Source organism: Geotrypetes seraphini, chromosome 3 (genome assembly GCF_902459505.1).
Source record: "Geotrypetes seraphini chromosome 3, aGeoSer1.1, whole genome shotgun sequence".
Classification (NCBI taxonomy): Eukaryota; Metazoa; Chordata; class Amphibia; order Gymnophiona; family Dermophiidae; genus Geotrypetes; species Geotrypetes seraphini.
In genome coordinates this window covers 402,943,459-402,968,392 of record NC_047086.1, presented here as the reverse complement: position 1 = coordinate 402,968,392, position 24,934 = coordinate 402,943,459, and the positions used below count along the sequence as shown (strand labels likewise).

Genomic DNA, 24,934 nt, shown 5'->3' with positions numbered 1-24,934 from the left:
CTGTCTCCAGCAGATGGTGCAGGTCAAACTAGTGTAGCAGGATTCATCAGCATTTTTCTTTCTTCACGCCTATTCTCTGCCCCTAACCACGCCTATGTTTCGAGTAGACGCCTCATTGTAGACATCAGTAGGGGTCACACCAAGTTCCACATGGAACTCAATATTCATTTTTAAATTGTTTAAAATTAGATTATAAGAGTGTAGTCAATAACCACACCAATTAAGACAAACAATTTTGAGTTCTGCAGAGAACTCGGCTGGGCAGCCCCAATCTAGGTGTTACTTATAGAATCAGGGCCTAAATCTATAATGGCATCTGTGTACCAAGATGCCATTAGAAAATATTAGCATACATTGGCATGGGTGCACCAGAGTTGATTTATTTAGTCATTCAGTTTTTTATACCCTCCCAGGGGAGCTCAGAATGGTTTACATGAACATATTCATGTACTCAAGCATTTTTCCCTGTCTGTCCTGGTGGGCTCACAATCTATCTAATGTACCTGGGGCAATGGGGGGATTAAGTGACTTGTCCAGGATCACAAGGAACATCGTGGGTTGGAACCCACAACTTTAGGGTGCTGAGGCTATAGCTTTTACCAATTACAAACAGTCTAAAATACAGCCCTAAGACTAATATACTCGCTGAAAAAATACGACCACATGACCTCAGCTTTCCAAAACTCACACTGGCTCCCAGTAGAAGCACGCATACAACATAAATTCTACTGTACCTTATTCAAATCCCTAAATGGAAATGGACCAAGCTATCTGAACAACCGCCTAATCTGGAAAAACACATCCAGACCAAGGAGAACTCAAGCACACTTTAACCACCCCCCAATCAAAGGCATGCAAATAAAAAAAAATATATGACAGTCTATTAGCCACTAGAGCAGCAAAAATAGACCAGCACCTCTCAAATCTGCTGACCACGACGCCCAACTACAAAATATTCAGGAAAGAACTGAAAACATACTATTCAAGAAATTTGTCAAATGATCTAACCAAACCGTATCGACCATTCCCAGATCCCGACACATACTATAGCTATCAACCTTGTAATCTCCCTGGGAATGCTCAGGCTAATTTCTTGTTGTAAACCGCCTAGAACAGAAAGGTATTGGCGAGATAGAAGACATCAATGTAATGTAACCACTGTGCCACACGACCATTTGTGCCATGACAGTGGCAAGTGTAGATGGGCATCACTATCTACACCAAGTGACACTTGAAGGCATGTCCATGGTCCACTCATGATCTGCCCTGTATTTAGACGCCACCATATAGAATAATGCCTAATGTACATTCATGTGTTACTACCAAATATTTATTTCATATTTTTTTTATTTTTAAAAATGTACATACCATTCTCTTGGTGAACAAATTACAAACGGAGAAACTGCAGGAATGGTGTACAAGACGCCAGGTCTTTAATGAACAAACATAAATATGGTCATGAAACAGTTTGTATCCAAAAAGGTTGCTGAACCGGGAGCCGACAGCGAATCATATACAAGAAAAACTTATGGATAACAACTGGAAACAGTAGTGTGGTGAACAACTGAGCAAGTTGTGTGAGCTCCTGCACCCTGCTCAGTTGTTCATACCGCTGTTTCCGGTTGTTATCCATAAGGTTTCCTTGTATATGATATGCTTTTGGACCGCTGAGGAAGGAGTGTTTCTTCGAAACACGGACCATGTCTGCTCCCGGTTCACCAACCTTTTTGGATACAAACTGTTTCATGATCATATTTATGTTTGTTCATTAAAGGCTTGGCGTCTTGTACACCATTCCTGAAGTTTCTCCTTTTGTTCTTCGTATCGATATCTTACTGCTATCTTTGTGCAGTTTTGCTGGATTCTTTGCTTGTGTTTACCTCTTGGTGAACAAATTGCCATTCAAGATGGTGAACAATACAGCAAAATAATAAAAGCACAATAATAAAACACATAAAAATAAAAATTTGAAGTCTAGGAAACATGTTTTCAGGGCCTTCCTAAAGGGGGATTAGGAGAAACATTAACTGCATGGGTAAAAGACTGGCTCAGAGGTAGACTTCAGAGAGTGGTGGTGAACGGTACTCTCTCCGAAACGTCAGAAGTGATCAGTGGAGTGCCGCAGGGCTCAGTCTTGGGTCCGATCCTATTTAATATTTTCGTAAGGGACCTGGCTCAGGGGCTTCGAGGTAAAATTACATTATTCACCAATGACGCCAAACTATGCAACATAGTAAGCAAAAGCACAGTGCCCGACTGTATGACGCAAGACCTACTCTTACTGGAACATTGGTCCTCAACTTGGCAACTAAGTTTTAATGCCAAAAAGTGTAAGGTCATGCATCTTAGCAGCAGAAATCCATGCAGAACTTACACCCTAAATGGTGAGACCTTAGCAAGAACTGCAGCAGAACGAGACTTGGGAGTGATCATTAGTGAAGACATGAAGACTGCCAATCAAGTGGAGAAAGCTTCATCCAAGGCTAGACAAATGTTGGGTTGTATCCGAAGAAGTTTCGTCAGCTGGAAGCCCGAAGTTATAATGCCGTTGTACAGATCCATGGTGAGACATCATCTGGAATATTGTGTACAATTCTGGAGACCACATTATCAAAAGGATGTGCTGAGAATTGAGTCGGTTCAGCGAATGGCCACCAGGATGGTCTCAGGACTCAAGGATCTTCCGTATGAGGAACGGCTGGGTAAGTTGCAGCTATACTCACTCGAGAAACGTAGAGAAAGGGGAGACATGATTGAGACGTTCAAATATGTCACGGGCCGTATTAAGGTAGAAGAGTATATCTTTTTCCTTAAAGGACCTACGGCAACAAGAGGACATCCGTTGAAACTCAGCGGTGGGAGATTTCATAGTGACACCAGGAAGTATTTCTTCACTGAAAGGGTGGTTGATCATTGGAATGGTCTTCCACTGCAGGTAATTGAGGCCAGCAGTGTTCTGGATTTTAAGAGAAAATGGGATAAGCATGTGGGATCACTTCAAGGAAGAAATTAGGGGGTGGGTCCAGTGGCGTACCTAGGGGGGGGGGGGGGGGGGGGGGCCGCCCCGGGTACCAGCCCTAAGGGGGTGTTCCCGGCCTTGCCGTTCAGTCCCCCGCCACCCCCGAAGGACCGCTCGCCCCACTGACCTTCCTGCACCACCTGTGAAGCAGCCCGCAGCAGGATCGCGAAGTCAGCGTCAGCATCCCTGCGCTGCTTCCTGCGCCGCGATCCCGCCCCTCCTCTGACGTCAGAGGAGGGGCGGGACCGTGGCGCAGGAAGCAGCGCAGGGATCGCTGACGCTGACTTCGCGATCCTGCTGCGGCTGCTTCATAGGTGGTGCAGGGAGGCCAGGGGGGCGAGCGGTCCTTCGGGGTGGGTCGGGGCATCAGGCCTTCAGGGTGGGGCGGGCGGGCAGGCAAGCAGGCTTTCAAGGGGGAGGGGGTGACAGGCAGGCAGGCAGGCCTTCAAGGGGGGACAGGCCTTCGGGGAGGGGGTGCAGACCTTCAAGGGGTGCAGGCCTTCAAGGGGGGCAGGCAGGCCTTCAGGGGGGTGCAGGCCTTCGGGGGGGGTGTAGGCCTTTGGGGGGGTGCAGACCTTCAAGGGGGTGCAGGCCTTCAAGGGGGGGAACAGGCCTTCAAGGGGGGTGCAGGCCTTCAAGGGGGAGACAGGCCTTCAAGGGGGGGAAAGGCAGGCAGGCAGGCCTTAAAGGGGGGGACAGGCCTACAAGGGGGGGAGAAGCTACAAGGGGGTGGTACAAGCCTTCAAGTGGGGGACAGGCCTTCGGGGGGGGGGGGGCAGACCTTCAAGGGAGTGCAGGCCTTCGAGGGGGGTGGTGCAGGCCTTTAAGGGGGTGCAGGCCTTCAAGGGGGGACAGGCCTTCAAGGGGGGAAAGGCAGGCAGGCAGGCCTTCAAGGGGGGACAGGCCTACAAGGGGGGGGAGAAGCTACAAGGGGGTGGGACAGGCCTTCAAGTGGGGGACAGGCCTTCGGGGGGGTGCAGGCCTTCGGGGGGTGCAGACCTTCAAGGGGGGGACAGGCAGGCAGGCCTTCAAGGGGGGGACAGGCCTACAAGGGGAAGGGACAGGCCTTCAAGGGGGGTGCAGGCCTTCAAGGTGGGACAGGCAGACCTTTAAGGGGGGACAGGCCTTTGGGGGGGGGACCATGATTTAGAAGTACACGGAGGGAAGGGGGTGTTCAAAGAGACATGCATATGCCAAACTTTGGGGGGGGGGGAAGAAATAATGGGTCTGAAAATAGAGGAGAGGGATGGACCATGGGATTTAGGGAGGGAAGGAACAGAAAGGGAGAGAAATTGGACACAAGGGATGGTGTGGAGGAGGGATAGAGATACTGGATAGGAGGGTAATTAGGAAAAGAAACGGAGAGATGGTGGACTCTGGGATGGTGGGGAAGGAGGGAGAGATGCCGGATGAAAGGGTATTTAAGAAAAGGTGGATCTGTGGAGGGAGATGAAAAAAAGGAAAGATACCAGACTTCCTGGGAAGGGAAGGGAAATGGAAAGGGAGGACAGAGTTGGCAGATGGATGGTTAGCATGCAGAAAGAAGGAGACCCTGGCAAGCAAGTTATCAGAAGAAAACCAGAGCCTTGGACCAACAAGATTTGAAATATAACCAGACAACAAAAGGTAGAAAAATTAATTTTATTTTCTGTTTTGTGATTATAACATGTCAGATTTGAAATGTGTATCCTGCCAGAGCTGGTGTTGGACTGCAAACGTGAGCTAGGATTTAACAGAAAGAGGAAAAGTCCTTTTTGTTTCTTTATTTTATTTACACCACAGCGCCAGTGTGGTTAGGAGAAGCCAAAGGGGGTGAAAAAGCTATAAAACCCACCAGGAGTTTTGAAAAAATCACCCAACTGGGCAGGAAAATCGAATTGAAAATCCAATTCAATAGGGCTGAATCGAATCAAAATTTTTTTTTCCTGTATCTGGCAGCATTAGTTTGCGCTACTGTCTTAGACTTTAGGACCTGGGATTGGGGAGAGATGGCATCCTCAGTACTTTATAATGCAAGTGAAACGAGGATTTGGTCAGACTTTTGAAGGGTCTGCAGAAAAAAAATATTGTATAGGCCGGGGACATGAGACAGCAGGAAATGGGAACTTTTCTTCCTTCTATTTTTGTGAATGGAAAGGCTGAGGATGTCAGAGAGGTCAGTTAAAATATGTGCTTTATAAGAAAATATAATAATGTGTTTTATAAAGTTTATAGCATAGCTGGCCTACCCAGTGAGGTGTTCCTAGTGGTGATGGTGGCAGTGTGTCAATGTGTTGAGAGGAAGAGGTGGTCTGGGAAATTCTGCTGAGCAAACTCCGGGCCCATTTCCACCCCCCAGTTAGTCCACTCCACTCAACTGATTCACACACTGAGTGGGTCTTTGGGTGTTGTTTTGGGATCTCTTCCAGTGGTTTATCTCCTTAGCATTGACCTACAGAATATGTTTGTAACAGCGCTGCTTGTGTGGCATTAGGCTATGTAGTGATCGAAAGAAAAAAACAGACCTTTGCACATTTTTGCACTATATGGTGGGTGTATGAGGAGATTCACATTTCCTGCACAGCTAAGTCCATGTGAAGTTACCTTGTGCTGTATTTGACATCTAGCAAGGTCTCTGTTTGAAAGGAAAGATCTAAACTTAAAAATGAAGTGGCCAGAAGTTATGGTAAAAGCAGATAGTGTAGCTGGTTTTAAGAAAGATTTGGACAAATTCCTGGAGGAAAAGTCCATAATCTGTTATTAAGACATGGGGGAAGTGTCTGCTTGCCCTGGATCGGTAGCATGGAATGTTGCTACTCTTTGGGTTTTGACCAGGTATTAGTGTCCTGGATTGGCTACCATGAGAATGGGCTACTGGGCATGATGGACCATTGGTCTGACCCAGTTAGGCTATTCTTATGTTATGTTCTCATCTGTAGGGGCCTTTATTTTCACTTCTTATTTTAATGTATTTTTTTTCTGGGAACTTATCAGTGTTTTTTATAATGGGAACAAAAATGGAAGAGAATTAATGTGTGTGGAATGGGGGGTAACTAATTTCTTCAGCTAAATAATTCAATCCACTTCAAACAGACATAGGAGAACTTGTGCACCATTCACACACCCTCCAACCAAAAACGTCAAAAGAAAAAAACTGTTCGACAACCTCCTAGCCATTCGAGCTGCAACACTCGACCCCCAACTCTACAACCACAGACTGCAAAACCTTCAAAAAGAAATAAAAACCCTTCTATTCAAAAAACACATAAAACCGAACTAACACAATCAGAACTGTCCCAAGCATCACCTGCAACTACTCCATATGTACTTGTAATGTCATGACAATTTAGACATAATTTATGTTATGTTATGTTTGGAATAATGGTTACATATATGAGGTTCAATAAAAGAAAATTTTCACTGCCTGTTTCTATTCTGACCATTTATTCCATTTCATGGTTATTGCAAAAAAAAAAAAAAAAAAAAAAAATTTTTACATGGGGGGGGGGGGGGGTGTCAAAAAATGATGGGCCCCGGGTGCCACATACCCTAGGTACGCCACTGGGTGGGTCATTAGAGTGGGCAGACTTGTTGGGCCGTGGCCCTTTTCTGCCATCATCTTCTATGTTTCTATATACGATGGTATTTTCCTGATCTCAAAGGATGGCCTATTCCATTCTGTGACAGCCCACTGTCGGAAAGCCTTCATTCCCCATCTATGATGCGCATATGGGGTGCATAAGACAAGGCCATGCAAAAAAAGACGAGTCAAAACAATGGACTTATAATATCAAACCAAGTTTATTCAATAAGACAAAAAAAATGACTTGACCAAGAGCCATATTGTGGCCTCAGGAGTCAGGTTACCTCAATATATGATAAATATATGTCAACATGAAAATGGGGATTACTACAGTATAACAGCTGATGCAGACTGTACAACATATCCAGTATAATTTTTAGTGTAAATTAGTGCTGCCCGATTTCCGATTTGAATCGATTCACTGATTCACTTTGGGTGAATTGATTTGAATCGATTTGATTTTCTAAAAAAAATAAGCCTGGCCGATTCAGTGAACGACCCTCCTTCCTGTGCCTTCCTAAAGCATGAGCGGCAGGGTTGCCTCTTGCTGGCCTGCCGCTCCTGCTTTAGGGGGCAAGGGGGGAGGGTTAGTTGGGAAGAGCTGCAAAAAAGCGGATTTTATCTTGTTCCATGCTTTGGCTGCTTTGGCGCTCTTTCCTGCATCCTCCGACTTCCCCCCCGGGCCTCCCACTCTTACCACAGCCTGCAGAGAGGATCGCTGGTGCTCTATGCGATCCTTGTAGGCTGTCACAGTCCTCAAATACACATTCCCTCTGACGCGATCTTGCCCCTGTCAAAGGAGCGGCGGGACCACATCAGAGGGAACGTGCTTTTGAGGACTGTGGCAGCCTACAAGGATCACGTAGAGCACCGGCGATCCTCTATGCAGGCTGCGGTAAGAGTGGGAGGCACTAGGGAAGCCGGAGGACCTGCAAATAAGGGGGGTTGGCCAGGCCCTGGGGGGGGCAGACCTTCGAGGGAGTACACGGAGGGAAGGAAGGGAGAAGGTGTACTGCTGGTCAGGGGGAGCAGGGAAGGGAAGGGGAAGGGGTACTGCTAGACAGGGGGGAGGTAAAAGGAAGGAAGAAGAGGTGCTGCTGGACCTGGCAGAAAGGGAGGGGAAGGAAAGGTGCTACACATTGGAGTGGAGGGTGAGATGGTGCATGGGGAGAGATCATGTTGGGTTGGGGGTAGGAAGGAGGGTTGACACTCAAGGGAAGAGGCAAGGACAGAGAGAGAAAGCATGCAGGAAGCAGAAAGTATTGGGCTCATGGAGAGAGCGAGATGGATGGTGAGGCAGAAAGGAGGGAAGGAGAAATGTTACTCTGGGAAAGGAGGGAGAGATGCTGGATGAAAGGGTAGTTGAGAAAAGGAGAGATGGTGGATCTGGGGATGGTGGGGGTCCATCACTGCAGCTGCATGGATGGAGATGAAAAAAGCAAAGATGCCAGACCTCCGGGGGAGGGAAGGGGAGGACAGAGATGGAAGATGGATGGTTAGCACGGAGAAAAAGGAGACCCTGGCAAGCGAGTTAGCAGAAGACAACCAGAGCCTGGGACCAACAAGATTTGAATAATGACCAGACAACAAAAGGTAGAAAAAATAATTGTATTTTCTGTTTTGTGATTACAATATGTCAGATTTGAAAAGTGTATCCTGCCAGAGCTGGTGTTAGACCGCAAACATGAGCTAGGATTTAATAGAGAGAGGAAAAGTCTTTTTTGTTTATTTTGTTTACATCACAGCGCCAGTGTGGGTAGGAGAAGGCAAAGGGGGTGAAGAGGCTATAAAATAAACCCACCAGGATGTTTGAAAAAAAAAAACACAAAACACCCAATTGGGCAGGAAAATCGAATCGAATCAAAATTTTTTTTCCTGAATCGGGCAACACTAGTGTAAATAATCTGCAAACAGAAGATCTGCTCCTTCATCACAACATCACAGCCCAGGCAAGGCACCAGTTTATAGAATTACCTCTGTGGAGGCAGCAAACCATGGCCAAGCAGTGAAAGTTTTGCAATGCTAATTTTTATATACAGAGCACCAGGAGGGGAGGAGTGGCCTGGTGGATGGAGCCGCCACCTCAGCACCCTCAGGTTGTGAGTTCAATCCCAGCCTGCTCCCTGTGACTCTGGGCAAGTCACTTAACCCCTACATCTCCCCAGGTACCACAGTTCGATTGTGAGTCTGCTTGGACAGATAGGGAAGATACTTACAGAGTACCTGGTTGCTATTCAATGTATTGTAAACTGCATTGACTTCATGAAAAGACAGCTAATACATTTCTTTGCACATGCACAAAAGAAGCTGCACTTACTGCGGAAACTTTGTGCGCATGTATCTGGCAGGCTTTTCTCTAATTAGCCTACAAGTTCTGTATGCACGAAATTTGCATCTATTTAGTTTCCTGTGTGGCAGAGTTTTAAGTTAATGGTAGAAGCCACCCTCTCAACCATCTACATGCAGCTTTTCCATTGGAGAGCTGACCTGGGAAGAGAATGAAAGCTAGAAAGATGGCAAGTAAGTGCGGAGGAAAAAAAGGGAGACTTGGGGCTGGAGAAAGAAGGAGGAGAATCTACCACCAAGTGGATAAAGGCTGAAAAGAGAGAAGAAAGGGAGAGATCAATATAGAGACGGGTAAGGGAAGGAGTAGGTCTGGGAGGCCTCAAATGGTGTGAACTCATACTGAGCCACTGGAATCAACTGCCTCCACCGATTAGGTCCCTTGAAGGACTCCTCGACTTTAGGAAAGCGATATAAATATACCTGTTCACCTAACTGCCCCGCCAACGACCAACAGATTACAAAGAAATGTATATTGATACAAGATCCTTGGAATGTGTCGCATTAGGATAAAAAGTTGAACCTGAAAAAATTTGTACTGTAACTATGGTAAATTGTCACCTTTTAACTGTATATTGTGTATGTTGACCTGGGCTCTTTGGGGGAGGATGGGATAGAAACCAAATTAAATAAATAAATATAGGAGAGAGAAGAAACAGGGAATGGAAAGAAAACTATAGAAAAAAAGAGAGAGAAAATAGAAAAGAGGACAGCAGAAAAGAGAGACTGAGATCAATGCAATTAGAAAAATAACAAGGTAAAAATGCATTTTTATTTTCAGTTTAGTGATTTGACAGCTTTGGGAATGTGCATCTTGTATATCTTTGTATGTCACTCTTTCTAATCTGTAGTCAGGCGTAGATTTGTCTATCTTCTGCATATGTGATTGAGGGGAGGGATTCAGCTAGTGTATAAGAATCTACAAAAATCGGGGTTGATTTTTGTTTTGAGTGAATGGTGTACGGTGTTGATTGTATTGTAGAGCCTGGTGTGATAAGGTGAAGAGTGCCGGTGTGTGGAGTTTGGGAGTCATACTGTAATGATATGGCAGATTTGCTCTACGAGCCCTGTGTGAAGTTTTTTTCTGGAGGGGATAGCGGGGGGAGCTACATAAAGTTGTTACCGATACCAGAATCTGAATATTATGGGGTGGGAAATGTGGTTATGAGTGTTGTTTAATTATCAATTCTATGGGGGAAGGTTGAAGGTCTGAGCCCCTGTGTCTGCAGTGGTGCCAGAGCAAAGATCTGGTAAGCAGGATTCAAATTCTGACTCTCCCATGAATGCTTGCTGTGAATAGGTGGGGGTGGGGGCAGGGGGTAGAAATAGAGAAAAATGCCTGGTGTCAAGCAGCTGTGACATCTCCCCGTGGCAGGACCTTCACTTCAGCAGTGAGGTAAAGCCAATTCCCACAATTCTGCTGTAGCAAAGAGAACTAGGAGACAAGAATGACCTGGAGATCTTTAGTTGCCGTCACAGTCTGTGTTTCTAGAACATTAATTAAATGACTTGTTTGTGAACATGGATATCCCATTTTCTTTCCAAACAGAAGTGGAGCCTTCTCTTTTCAGAACAGAGTTTCTGTATACTTAAAAGCATTCAGCTTTCTGCCTCACCCATCTGGTAACTTAGCCACCACCGTATGTCAATAGCTATTCTCCAGAAAAGCAACACAGACGACACCAGTGAGCTTGTCTGCAGTCACAGGAGGGGAATGCATGCCATTGGAGTCACCTCAGTTCTGAGGGGGACTGATCAATTCCTAACCAGGCAGGTGTGATTGGGGAAAATCAACCCCAAATGGCAGGTGAGTAACAGTTACTTTGAGCTCCTGGACCTGGTGGCTACCTAATGTGCCTGATAAGCAGGTGTCCTTTCAAGGGAGATTAAATTAGTGGGTTAGAAGGTTCCACTATCCTCTCACTATGGAGAGAATATTCAGTAAATTGGATTTGTGCTGTCCATAGCAACTAGAGTGGAAATTTCAGACATTCTGCTGCACTTAAGTTAATCTTATTGGACACAGATACAGGAAATGGGCTCATAGAGGCGCATTTGCGATAGGATGTCTAAGTCTGGCTTTGGACGTTTCCCACAAGACATCCAAAGTCAGAGGTGGAGAAACAGCCATTTTCAAAATCGGCAAAAACAATTTTTTTTTTTTAAAATCATCTACTTAGACATTTTGGCCGCCAGGACATCCAGCCGTAGGAAGTCCAACTTTGTTTGCCATTTTCAACCACAAAACCGTCCATGTTCAAAACATTTCAAATCCAGACCATTTGGACGTGAAAGGGGCCAGCATTGGAATGGACTGTCCACAAAGACATCCCAACAGAGCAGTGGGGCACCTCAGAGGGCACTGCCGTGAACTTCACATAAAGGGTGCCAGAAGTACATCTCACCATAACCCCCTTATAATTTATACTGACCCCTCCAAACCCCCCCCCTAAAGCTACTATACCCACCTGTTTACCACCCTACTAGCCCTTATGGCTGCAGGTGGCACCTATATAGCACCTATAAAGTAGGATTTTGGTGAGCTCACACTTTCCACCATAAATGTAGTGATTAGAGTGGCTTATGGGCTTGGTCCTCCTATGGCTCACTAGCCCACCCACCAGGCTACTTAAGACACCTGTTTCATGCTCTACTAGGCTTTCCCATACCAGACGTTGCTGTTCTACAGACAGGTATGTAGTTTCAAGTTTCAAGTTTATTAGTGTTTTTGATTAATCGCTTAATCACAATTCAAAGCGATAAATTATTATTATTATTATTATTAGGATTTTTTATATACCGCCTATCAAGGTTATCTAAGCGGTTTTACAATCAGGTAATCAAGCATTTTCCCTATCTGTCCCGGCGGGCTCACAATTAAAATTACAATATTAAGGGGTAATACAATATTTAACATAGACTTAAAAACAAACAGGACTATTAACAAACTTCACAGACAAGAAAAAGGGGAAAAAAAGGGAATTGAACTACAAAATATTATAAATAGAATAGTTAGGGGAAAAAACACAAGGTAGGGGGATGTAGAATTTCATGATCAAAATCAACACAATTAATAAATCCAAGAGGGAAAACTATCACTGTTTCACTGGGGGAGTGTGTGTGGGGGGGGGGGGGAGGGGGCATAACTTAATCCCTCCAGTGTTCATCTGGTCAGTTTGGGTACCTTTTTTGGCACTTAGAGACTTTTAAAACAGGTCTAACTCAGAACATCTAAGTTCCGTCCAGGATGTCTTGGGAAAGGTTTGATTTTTACCGCAAGATGCCTGCCCAAAGCACATCTACACCCCACCCCCACTTTAATTTTGGACGTACAGCGGCTAAGATGCCTTGCAAGATGTCCAGAAAAAAATGTTTAAAGAATTGACACTTGGCCGTTAAGGCTAGAAAAACATCCAAATGCCCATTAATGCTGCCTTTTGGATGTCTTCGTGTTTTGAAAATGCCCCTAATAGGGTCTGAAAATGTAGACGACTCCGTTAAAATGCAGGATGCAGGGGCTAAAAAGTCAGACGAATGAAAGCGAAAACACCTGCAAACGTTTTTAGGGTGCCGTAACAGAAGCGCACTGGACAAAAACGCACCGACAATCCCACACAGCACTTATGCGTGCTGGCTTAAAACAGTTACTGCTAGCGCTGTGAGGGGGTGTGGGGGGGGACTACCCTGAAAGCTGCCCTTTGCTTAGTGTAGGGGGTATTTGGCAGTTTTTAGGGTAGTGGGGGGTTCCCTCCCACACCCCCCTCAACAGAAGTGCGAAGACTTGTAAGTTTAGTGAGGGGTTCCCCTCCCACGCCCCCCCCCCCCACAACGCTAACAGTAACTGTTTTAAGCCAGCGTGGATAAGTCCTGCGCGGGATTGTCAGTGCGTTTTTGTCTGGCGCAGGAATGACAGGTCACCAGTAGGAAAGTAACTTGGTTCCATATCTTTTTACTTACATTCCTGTACTGATGACAAAGTGAAATAAGTAATATTTTACAAAGATCGTTTTGGGACCGAAAATGAAAGATGAGCATGTAAGTAAGAAGGAGCTAAATCAAACATGATCTTATAACAAGCCCATCCCTGGCCTGTATTGGGAGCCAATGTAATTTCTGGTATAAAATGGAAAGATGATCAGATTTCTTCAGATTAAAAAGCAGATGCACTGCGGAATTTTGCAGAATTTTTGTAGGAACCTGCTAACTTCATTATATTGCAATAATCCAGGATACTTGACAAAAGAGATAGCGCCAATAGTTGAAACGGATAAGGCTCACAATAAGAACGAATGGACCTTAACTTCCACAGCGTTACAAATCCTTTTCAAACTACCGAATCTGCCTCCCTGTCTACTCCCATCCTCTTTGCAACAGTTATTCAGCAGGGGAGGTTCTTCTGCTCTAGATGGACCGAGTTCGTATGTTCCATGCTAAGTGCATTGAATGAAGAATGGCCTGAAAAACACTGAAGTGGCCGCGGTGACACCGCCCAAACCATGAACTCCCTTTCCTCCCATGGGATAGGCTGCCAGAGACCTTCAATCCGTAACCCTACTCCTCTGCCCTCCAACCCAGCCCGCTGATTAACCCTTCCCCTTAACTGTATCCATGACTTCCTGTCTGTTTAGATTGTAAGCTCTTTGGAGCAGGGACTGTCTCCTTCGTGACTCCGTACAGTGCCACGTACGTCTCGTGGAGCTCTAGAAACAATTCATAGTAATAGTGTGAAGAGTTTCAGTCTTTGGGAAGCAGAGCTGAGCTTGTGATGTCATAATGCCTCATTCCACCAATAAGAGCCAACCTCATCAGTGATGTCACAATGGCTAGATTGTTCTGTACTCCCCTCTGTCCTCCAACCCAGCCAGCAGATTAACCCTTCCCCTTAACTGTATCCATGACATCCTGTCTGTTTAGATTGTAAGCTCTTTCAAGCAGGGACTGTTTTCTTTATGACTCTGTACAGCACTTTGTGCGTCTGGTTGCGCTATAGAAATAATTCCTAGTAGTAGTGTGAAGAGTTTCAGTCTTTGGGAAGCAGAGCTGAGATTGTGATGTCATAATGCCTCATTCCACCAATGAGAGCCAACCTCATCAGTGATGTCACAATGGCTCGATTGTCCTCTGCTCTCCAACCCAGCCAGCTGATTAACTCTTCCCCTTAACTGGATCCATGACATCCTGTTTGTCTGTTTAGAATTAGATTGTAAGCTCTTTGGAGCAGGGACTATCTTTTTTGTGACTCTGTACAGTGCTGCGAGCGCCTGGTAGCGCTATAGAAATCATTAATAGTAGTAGTAGAGACCTGCTGCCCCTTGCCCACAATTAAATGCCACCTTTGGAATAGTTGGATCAATAAGCAGAGGTAGGGCAAGTTGCACATACACCAGACCAGACCAGACCACAGTGGCCGTAGTAGGGGAGGTGGTGGGGGGCAGACCGCCCCAGGCGCTGTCTTGGTGGGGGCGCCAGCACCTCTCCTCCTCTCTGCCCTTTGCTCCTTCCCCCACTGCATGCGTACCTTCACTCCCCCCTCCACCATACCTCTAGCTTTTCGCTGGCACGAGCAGCATCTCCAACTTGTCGCCTACACCAGCATCGGCACTCCCTCTGACGTCACTTCTGGGTCCCGTGACAAGGAAGTGACGTCAGAGGGAACAGGTCTAGCCCCAAACATCCAAATTACGCTCTGGACGAATTCTTTAATGTTTGATTGTGGCAGAAAAGGATCAAAGTCATAAGCCCGCCACAGTCCCGCCCCAACCACGCCTCTATCATGCCCCCTCGAGATTTAGACAAACTGCACAGAAAGCCATCTAGATGGTAGGTTTCGAAAATACCAAATTGGAAGGGGTTGAGGAGAAATATGTTCCCCTTTATGTCATTTTTTTAAAATGGTTTTTCTTTTTTGAAAATGAGCCCCATAAGGTAAAGTAACGGCAGATAGAAAATAAGGAGATTACCGTATGGAAAAGTTGCTTGTGGAATCAGAAAAGCGCCTGAAAATGATCTCAGATAGGGTTACCATATTTTTCTCTGGGAAACCCTGCACACATGAACCCGCCCTGTTCTGCCTCTAGCCACGCCCAGTTCTGTCCCAAACCCCGCCCCCCACCACAAAGCCTCCTCCTCCGAGCTCCGGCCACATCTAGAGGGCCTGGAGCATGCGCGGGGACGTGTCTGGCATCATCCGCGCATGCTCAGAGGCCCTCCAGATGTGGCCGGAGCTCGGAGGAGCTTTCCAAAACCCGGACAAATGCCAAGGGGGGGGGGGAGAGGGGGCAGGGTGGAGGACACGTCTGGTAACCCTAATCTCAGATACAGTAGGAGTGGATAAGCTGCATGATGATACCTTTGTTACTGGTACTCTTGTGACAGGTGCTGAGGTGCTGGAGGACAGTTTGGAGGAGCTGCTGACCTATAGTGACCTCTTCCTGGACTATTTCAATGCCTTCCTTGCTCTTCCAGTAAGTCAGCAAATGTCTTTCTGTTCAACTCCTGTTCTCAGTCTATGTTACTACCCGCTCTTCTCTCCAGCCCCTAACCTCTGACTGTCTCTGTTACTATATAATGCAATTAGAAAAGGTCAAATTCCACATTCCTCAATCCCAACACTTTCTCTGGATTCAACTTCATCATAGCCTCAAATCTGCCTTTCCATCTCCCACCTCTCTCACTGTCCCTCCAGACTTACCTAATTTGTTTCTTTCCTATTCTAACACGAAAGGTCAGACTTCCAAGTGGTATAAATACATCCAATCTCATACCATAGCTAAATGGGACATACTTCATTCACCGAACACTCGTGGCTACTCATGTGGCCTAAACTGAAGTCACTTCGATCAGCCTCACACGTACAAACAGCTGTATTTTTATACCACAGGGCTTTTTGGACCCCGGCTAAATCGGCCAAAATGAATCGGTTGCTGTTGGACTTGTAAATCTCCTGATGGCTCCTTATTTCATATGTTATATTCTTGTACACATGTCTCCTCTTTCTGGTCGAATGTGTGGTCTACAATTGCCCGCATCTTTCATATTACTGATGCTTTTTCTTTGGATCTACTATTTACTGGTTCCTCGATACTTTCTTCCCCTCTATCCATCACTCATGAACGCCTGCTAATTATGCTTCTATTTACTGCTCTTTCCACTATCCTCCACAATTGGAACATAAGAACATAAGAAGTTGCCTCCACCGGGATCAGACCAGAGGTCCATCGCACCCAGCGGTCCGCACCCGCGGCGGCCCATCAGGTCCATGACCTGTCAAAGTGTTCCCTGCCCTAAAAAAACCTATCCTTACTTCTATCTGTATCCTTCAATCCCCTTTTCCTTCAAGAATTTATCCAAACCTTCTTTGAATCCCTGTAGTGTCTTCTGCCCCACCACAACCTCCGGGAGTGCGTTCCATGTGTCCACCACTCTCTGGGTGAAGAAGAACTTCCTGGCATTGGTTCTACTAAACTGCATGTCAATCTTTGGTGGAACTCAATTTGTCTCCTAGTGAAATATGAATGTCATTTTGCTGAACGCAATAACTCCATGACCTCTTATGCAAAAACCTGGTCCCCCTTACTTGAATATTGTAAATCAGATCCTTGACTTCTGCATTCATTTGTATAATCTCTGTCTTGCCTCACCCTTTGTCGAATGATATTTCAGGCACTTTTCATGACGTACCATATATTGTATGTATTACTTTCTTTTTTGTCTGGATTTGTTAGACTGATTATTCTGGTACATTGTTAGAACATCTCACCTAATGTATTCCATATTCTTTCCATTGATTTGTGTCATCTCACCTCTTTCTTATTTATGCATTTACCCGTCTATGATCGTTATTTTATTGTGGATGCACTTCACACTCGTTAATGATCTTGTTATATTGTGTTCCTTGTTGGAGCACCCATATTGTTGGCTTTGTAGTTCATACTTATAAAATCAATAAAACTCTTTGAGACTCAAATGACATCTCAATGGCCACGAATTTGGTCTTGGAGGATGAAGTGCACGATGTCAGCATCTATGAGACAAACTTGGTTTTCTCTGTTGCACAGAGCGTTATGGACCCCTGTTAGGTTGCAAAAAATAGATGGTTCTTTGTCTAATAGATGTTGGCATTGTCATTTAGAAGCAGGAACTTTAGACCATTTATTGTTTCATTGCCCATTTATTATGAATTTTTGGAAATCAATTTGGGACCAAATTAATAATTTACTAGATAACCCAGTGGCATTATCCTATGATACTGTGATATTTGGTATGGAAATGAGAAATAATAATAAATTACTACTAATAATGACTGGGGTTGCCATTCAGCAAATTACATATAATTGGAAGGATTGGAAGAGATTAAATTACACCTTTTGGTGGAACTCTTTATGCCATATCTATAAAATGGAAAGGTTTATTGCATTACAGCGGGGATATTTTAAGAAATTTCAGGATGTGTGGAAACCATTAACAAAATATTGTAAGGATTAAGTAAAAAAAAAAAAAAAAAAAAATTGTTTCCCTTATATTTTATTAATTTAAGGAGCAGGGAGGGGGGGATTTTATTGTTATGTGTTTTATATAATAATGGAATATATGGGAAGGAGGGTTGGGGGAGGGGAGGAGATAAAAATTTATGAAATATGTTAATGATTGTTTATAAGTGATGTATTTATTGTTTATGTGAATGAATATATTTTAATACTTAATGTAATCTTGAAAATGAATAAAGAATTTAAAAAAAAAATAAAATAAAACTCTTTGAACTAAAAAAAAGAAAAGGTACATAGAAGGGCGATGACAATGACTTCTCTGTGAGAAAAGGCTTAAGCGGCTAGGGCTCTTCAGCCTGGAGAAAAGAGAGCTCAGGGGAGATACACCTATCTGGGTGTAAAAATCTGGAATGACCTACCAGAAGCTATCAGGAAAGAGACAAACAGAAAAAAACCTGAAGAAGACTCACCTTTTTGACAACTAACTCTCTCAGTTTCTGTATAGCATCCCTTACGTCAAGTCCCTCCTCTTATCGTTCCATGTCCTCTTCCCCTCCTTCTTTCCCCTTCCTCTTTGAGCCTGTATAGGTATGTGCGACTCACAAATGGAAGATTAGATTAGATATGACAGAGGTCTACAAAATACTGATTGGTGTGAAACAGGTGGTCGTGAATCGCTTGTTTACTCCTTCTAAAAACACAAGGACTAGGGGGCACGCAGTGAAACTACTTAGCAGTAAATTTGTAAGAAATTGGAGAAAATAATTCTTCATTCAATGTGTAATTAAATTTTAGACTTTGTCAGAGAATGTGGTAAAAGCAGTTAGCTTAGCAGGGTTTAAAAATGGTTTGGACCACTTCCTATAAGAAAAGTCCATAAGCCATTTTTAAGATGGACTTGGGGAAAACACACCTTATTTTTAGGATAAGCAGCATAAAATCTATTTTATTCTTTTGCAATCTTTCCAGGTAGTGACCTGAATTTGCCACTAGTGGAAACAGGATATTGGGCTTGATGGACCTTCCCAGTGGTTCTGCTCTTACATTCCATCGATAAATATTTCCTTAGATTTCTCCTGAGTCTGTCTCCTTTTACCTTTATCCTATTCCTCCTCATTCCAGAACTTTCTTTGCCCTGTAGCTATTTAAACATCTACTACCATTACTTATAATTTCTATAGATGTAACATAGTAACAACTCCCCCCCCCCCATTTATCAAGTTGCACTAGAGACTTTTAGCGCGGGCCGACGAGGTAAGTGCTCCACTTTGTTGCCTTCCATTCAACCAATTCCTAACCCAGTCAGTCACTCTATGGCCCATGCCATGGACACTCAAGCCCGGATTCTGTAAATGGCGCTGTTATCAGTGGCCACCTTAAAAATGGCCACCAGCTGTGTGTCAGTCACGGAACGGAGCTGTTTACAGATCCCTGGCTACGCGAAAGACAGGTGCCGGAAATGTAGGTTTTAAAGGCCTACATTTCTGGCATCTAACTTTCTCAAGAATCATGACTATGGAGGCGCTTTATGATGATAACCACGCCTACAGCGGCACCAGGCGTCAAGATGTAGCTCATTAGGCGGGATAATGGTGACCTTTTCGGGGCGCCTCTTTTTTTTAAATTGAGTTTTAATTGGTTTTTAATCAGCACGGTCAATTAGTGCATCGATGAAACCAATTAATTTAGGGCGCTTACCGCCACCTAACCGTGGGCACCATTTTTAGATTCGGGCCCTCAGTTTCTTTATTAGTCATCTATACAGAACAGTGTCAAAGGCTTTGCTAAAATCTAAGTATACCACATCTATTGCTCCCCCTCGATCCAATTCTCTGGTCACTCATCAACGAAAATCATCATCTTTGTCTGACTAGACCTGCCTCGGATCATAAAATCCTTCAAATTCTGGAAACTTCACTGTTCTCCGTTTTAGAAGCAGGTTCATTAATTTACTCACCACAGAGGTTAGACTAATTGGCCTGTTTTTCTAGAGAGGGACCACATCTGCACTTCTCCAGTCCTCCAGGCCCACTCCCAGCTCCAGAGAAGCATGGAAAAGGTCAGCCATCAGAGCTGCCAGAACTTCCCTAAGTTCATTCAGTATCTTCTTGACCTACAAGTGAGTTCATTCTTCTGCCCCTCAAGATCTCTCCTCTCTTCTCTCTCCTTATACACCTCCCAGACAACTTTGTTGCTCAGATAAGCCGCTCTTAGTTGTATCCTTCTCCTCCACTGCCAATTCCAGACTTTGTTCCTTTCATCAAACTGCCCACAAGCCTGGAATAAATTACTCAAGTTTGTCTGCCAAGCCCCTTCCTTTACTTTGTTTAAAAGCAGACTGAAAACCCACCTTTTTGATATAGCCTTCAATCCATAACTCTACTCCCCATTGCCCACCAACCCAGCCAGCAGATTAACCGTTCCCCTTAACTGTATCCATGGCATCCTGTTTGGCTGTTTAGATTGTAAGCTCTTTCAAGCAGGGACTGTTTCTTCTTTGTGATTCTGTACAGTGCTGCGTACATCTGGTAGTTCTATAGAAATACAGTAAACCTTTGATTATCCGGACCTCGTTTATCCGGACTTCAGATTTAACAGACAAAATATTGACAATTGAAGTTGGGGCATGCGAACAGCCAGAAAATACACAAGCCTCTACAACAGAAAGATCCGTTTCCAGCAGCTAATTAGGCAAAGAGGGAAGTCAAAATAAAAAAACGAAAATGCACAAACTTGAGTATCAAACAAAAATTGGATCTCATCGAGAAATTGGAATCAGGTTTTTACACAACAATGAAAAATGCTGGCAAAAGTAATACAACAGAAGAAGCTGTATTAGAGTGGCTGGAAGAAGACGGGGAGACCCTGGGTATCAAATAATATCGGAGAGTGAGATAGCTCAAGAAGTTATGAACCAAAAACTGACAGATGACGAGAGTGATGAAGAAGAGCCTACAACAAGAAAAAAAATGTAACCGAGTCAAGTGAGAAGTCATCGTGATGACTTGGTTTCGTTTATTGACTCGTCATCGGACCCTGAGTTGCAGCATTATTATTCTCATTTCCACAATTTTAAAGCAATTTTTTATTATTGTTATAAGATAAATGTACAAATATTAAATAAAACAAAAAGCAAATCATATGTACAAAACAATAAATACAAATAAAACAAGAAATAGATCATATGTGCAAGTCATTATGTATATATATCAAATGAGTAAGAGGAACCAGCACATATATTATCGGCATATGATATACAGCAATCATATTAAAATATAAAGGAAATTTCAGGAGGTATCATCAGCTAAACAAAATAAGAATAGTAATATATTATGAAATTCTGTTTGTCAATGGTCTAAAGCGCAATAAGTTTGAACCGGACTCCATATTTTGAGGAATGTGCTAGTCACGTAGGCGTAGGGAACTCCGGTCCTCGAGAGCCGTATTCCAGTCGGGTTTTCAGGATTTCCCCAATGAATATGCATTGAAAGCAGTGCATGCAAATAGATCTCATGCACATTAATTGGGAAAATCCTGAAAACCCGACTGGAATACGGCTCTCAAGGACCGGAGTTTCCTAGCCCTGTGCTAGTGGAATGATGTTTTTCTGCAATTACACTTTCTTTTTTTTTTTTATTCTTTATTCAATTTTTAAACTACAGATGTGCACAATAATTAATACTCTTACATAAAATATTAAAATTAAAGCACATTAAACTTACAATAATTTATGAAAAGGAAAATTATTTCCCCCCACCTTTCCAACTATTAAACCATAAATAAATACCTTCAAGAACAATCAATACATACCCTTTAAACCAGGGATCTCAAAGTCCCTCCTTGAGGGCCGCAATCCAGTCGGGTTTTCAGGATTTCCCCAATGAATATGCATGAGATCGATTAGCATACAATGAAAGCAGCGCATGCAAATAGATCTCATGTATATTAATTGGGGAAATCCTGAAAACCCAACTGGATTGTGGCCCTCGAGGAGGGACTTTGAGATCCCTGCGAGTTTAAACAACTTCAAAACATACTCCCTTCCCCACCCTCCCATCCTGGATGTGTATGTTTAAAGGGACATCTAAAGAGATCAATCCTTACAGCATTTAGTTAACGGTTCCCAAACATCCATAAATTTCTTGTAAGTTCCCTGCTGAATGGCCATAAACCGCTCCATTTTAAAAATATAACAAAGGGATTCCCACCAGAATGTGTAATTTAGGGCTCCTTTAATCAAGGTGTGCTATGGGGGTTAGCGCGTCTGACATTTCATCACGCGGTAACCCCCGCGGCAATCCAAAATACTAACGCCTCGTCAATGGAGGCGTTAGCGGCTAGTGCGGCAGGCAGTTTAACGCGCGTTAAACCCCCTACTGCGCCTTGATAAAAGGACCCCTTAGTCTATCCCAATTTTTCCAGTTTTTAAAAAATAAGCTGCAAGGCAACCCCTGTTTGTTACTTCTCACAGAAAGTTGACTCTTCGCTCTCATAAATGTACCAAATAAAATGGTATCATATGATAGTGCCACTGGATTCTCCAATAAATTATTACCGTATTTGCCGGCGTATAAGACGACTGGGCGTATAAGACGACCCCCCAACTTTTACAGTTAAAATATAGAGTTTGTTATATACTCGCCATGTAAGACTACCCCTTCTTCCGCACACCTTCTGCACAACAAATAAAACTTAAAAGAACATCAGAATTTATTTCAACAATTTTAATTAATTCACTAAAGCTGAATAGAACAATAAACCCATGGGAGCTGCCATGCTATTTGTTTTCTAAACTGTTAACCAAACTGAAACTGTCAATGATAGAAGGAAGATAACACATAGCGGGAGAGAGCAAGTGCCGGGCAAGTCCCTAGCAAGTTTGCTGGCATGACAGTTTCCCTTTAAAAGCCTTCAAAAGCCTCCTGTTCGCCCCCGCAACTTCCTTAAGGGCTAGACTCCACACACGGCCGCATGTGCGAGAGACGTAGTAAAGAGAAAAGGGGTGGGGCCAGAGCGCCGCTGTTTCCCGCTGCGCAGGATGAAGGAGCTGGCACCCTTGTCACACTGATGTCCCGCCATGGCCCCGCTGATGTCCCGGCAGGTTTACTAGTACCGTAAGCACCGTAAGGAGGTAAGGAAGGAGATGTTAGGGCATGTAAAGTAAGGGCATGTAAACAGTACCCGGCGTATAAGACGACCCCCGACTTTGGGGAGGATTTTAAGGTATGAAAAGTCATCTTATACGCCGGCAAATACGGTAACTTGATCCCAGATAGATCGCCAAAATATTACTGCGTGCTACGCAGCTAGAACTAACGCCAGCTCAATGCTGGCATTAAGGTCTAGCTTGCGTGGCAATTCAGCGCACGCTGTTCCGCGCGTTAATGCCCTAACGCAGTTTTGTGAAAGGAGCCCACAGTGTTCCACCATGCCATGAACTCTACTTAGGATAGAGTCTTCCAACAGCACAACATGTTTTTGATGGCCAAGAACAGTAATATGTTAAGCAAGCGAGAGGGGTTGCGTGAGGCTCTCTTGTCCTAAAACAATCATTTTGAGATTTAGCGGCTCTCGGATCATTAATATAGTGGAAATGGGATTCTCAAGAAATCTTGAGCTGAGAACATTGAACTAGCATACGAGGCAATGGACCCACAGAGAAATTATCATTAATAAACAACAATGTTCCAAAGGGCAAGTGACGTTAGAAGCGTTTTTTCAGCCAATACGAGAAAAAAACGCCCTAACCCGACTCATCCTCAACTGCAATGCAGTAAATGAGTTTTTCTTACGATGTGTTTATAAATACATCTTACTTTTACGATATGGATTTGCTTTATTACTGTATTTTACTTTCTTAACTCAGGGCTTCTTTCACGAAGGATTAGCGTGCTACCGCCTGCTCAAGAGGAGGCGGTAGTGGCTAGCATGCGCTATTCCGCGCGATAAGGCCCTAACGCGCCTTTGTAAAAGGAGCCCTCAGTGCACGCATATCTCCGTCATTTTTGGGACATTCAGATTTTCCAGACAATCGCGTTTAATGGACACCCTTCCCCCTCCATTAAATCGAGGGTTTAGAACCCTCGGATGTATCCCAATGCAGCCTTCTTTTCCTCTTACTTTTCTTACAAAACGGTTTGTTGCCCTTCTAAAGCTCCTTTCACTTTTGCCCACTGTTTCCCTACTTCTTCCAAATATTCCCATCCAGACAACAACATTCCCCATCTGAACAAAGTTAGTTTTTTGGAAGTCTAGGACCTTCACTTTTGAATGAACCCTGTCCACCCCTATCTTAAACTTAAACCACACCATACGGTGATCACTGGATGCCAGACGGTCACTCAGCATTACCCCAGAAGCACTGACCCATTCAGATGCACTAAGTCCAGTACGGTTTCAACCCACGTTATTTGCAGATGACGCTAAACTATGCAACGTTGTGGGCAGCGCTGCAGCACCTAACGACGCAACCATGCCCGACACCATGGAACGGGACCTAATTTTACTAGAACAATGGTCCAGTACTTGGCAACTGAATTTTAATGCCAAAAAAATGTAAGGTAATGCACCTTGGTAAAGGTAATCCATGCAGAACAAACACCCTGAATGGTGAAAACCTAACAAGAACAGCAGCAGAACGAGACTTGGGAGTAATCATCCGGGATGATATGAAAGTTTCCAATCAGGTGGAGAAAGCGTCAGCAAAGGCTAGACAAATGCTAGAATGCATTAGAAGAAGCTTTATCAGCCAAAAGCCTGAAGTTATACTGCCGTTATACAGATCCATGGTGAGACCTCACCTGGAGTACTGTGTTCAGTTTTGAAGGCCACATTATCAAAAGATGTGAAGAGAATGGAGTCGATTCAGCGAATGGCCACTAGGATGGCTTCAGGACTTAAAAATCTCCCATATGAAGAACGTCTGAGTAGGCTACGCTTATATTCTCTCGAAGAGCGCAGAGAAAGGGGGGACATGATAGAAACATTCAAATACGCATTGAGGTGGAGGAAGAAATCTTTTATCCTACGGGGCCCACGGCGACAAGAGGGCACCCGCTAAAGCTCGGGGGGGAGGGGGAAGATTTCATGGGGACACCAGGAAGTATTTCTTCACCGAAAGGGTAATTGATCGATGGAATGGTCTTCCACGTCAGGTAGTTGAGGCCAGTACCACGCTCAACTTCAAGGGACGATGGGACTATCTGGTGAGGTCGCTCCAGAGGAATGCTTAAAAAAATGGATTCTCGAGGAGGGAGGGTTCTTGAGTGGGCAGACTTGTTGGGCCGCCGGCCCTTTTCTGCCGTCACACTCTATGTTTCTATGTTTCACGTGGGTTCCATTACCAACGGCTGGAACAGTTCTCCCTGTAGAGAGTCCAGAAAAGGGATACTCCAATCAAACTCTGGACTATTAAAATCACCTGTCAGTAGTACTTCCCCCTTCACACCTGTATTTTGAAAGTCTTCAATTAAATCCACTTCGTCTGCCCGTGAAAGAAACCTGTATATCACACCACTGTAAATA

At 44.3% G+C, this 24,934-nt stretch overlaps 1 protein-coding gene across 1 annotated transcript in view; it reads left to right on the top strand.

The window, feature by feature from the left end:
• Nucleotides 1-10,724: 10,724 nt before the first annotated feature.
• Nucleotides 10,725-24,934, top strand: part of LOC117357305 — an 86,836-nt gene continuing 72,626 nt past the window's right edge. The window contains exons 1-2 of the mRNA XM_033937676.1: nucleotides 10,725-10,731; nucleotides 15,300-15,388. Coding sequence (XP_033793567.1) covers nucleotides 10,725-10,731; nucleotides 15,300-15,388 — 96 coding nt within the window. The remainder of the gene's footprint in view (nucleotides 10,732-15,299; nucleotides 15,389-24,934) is intronic.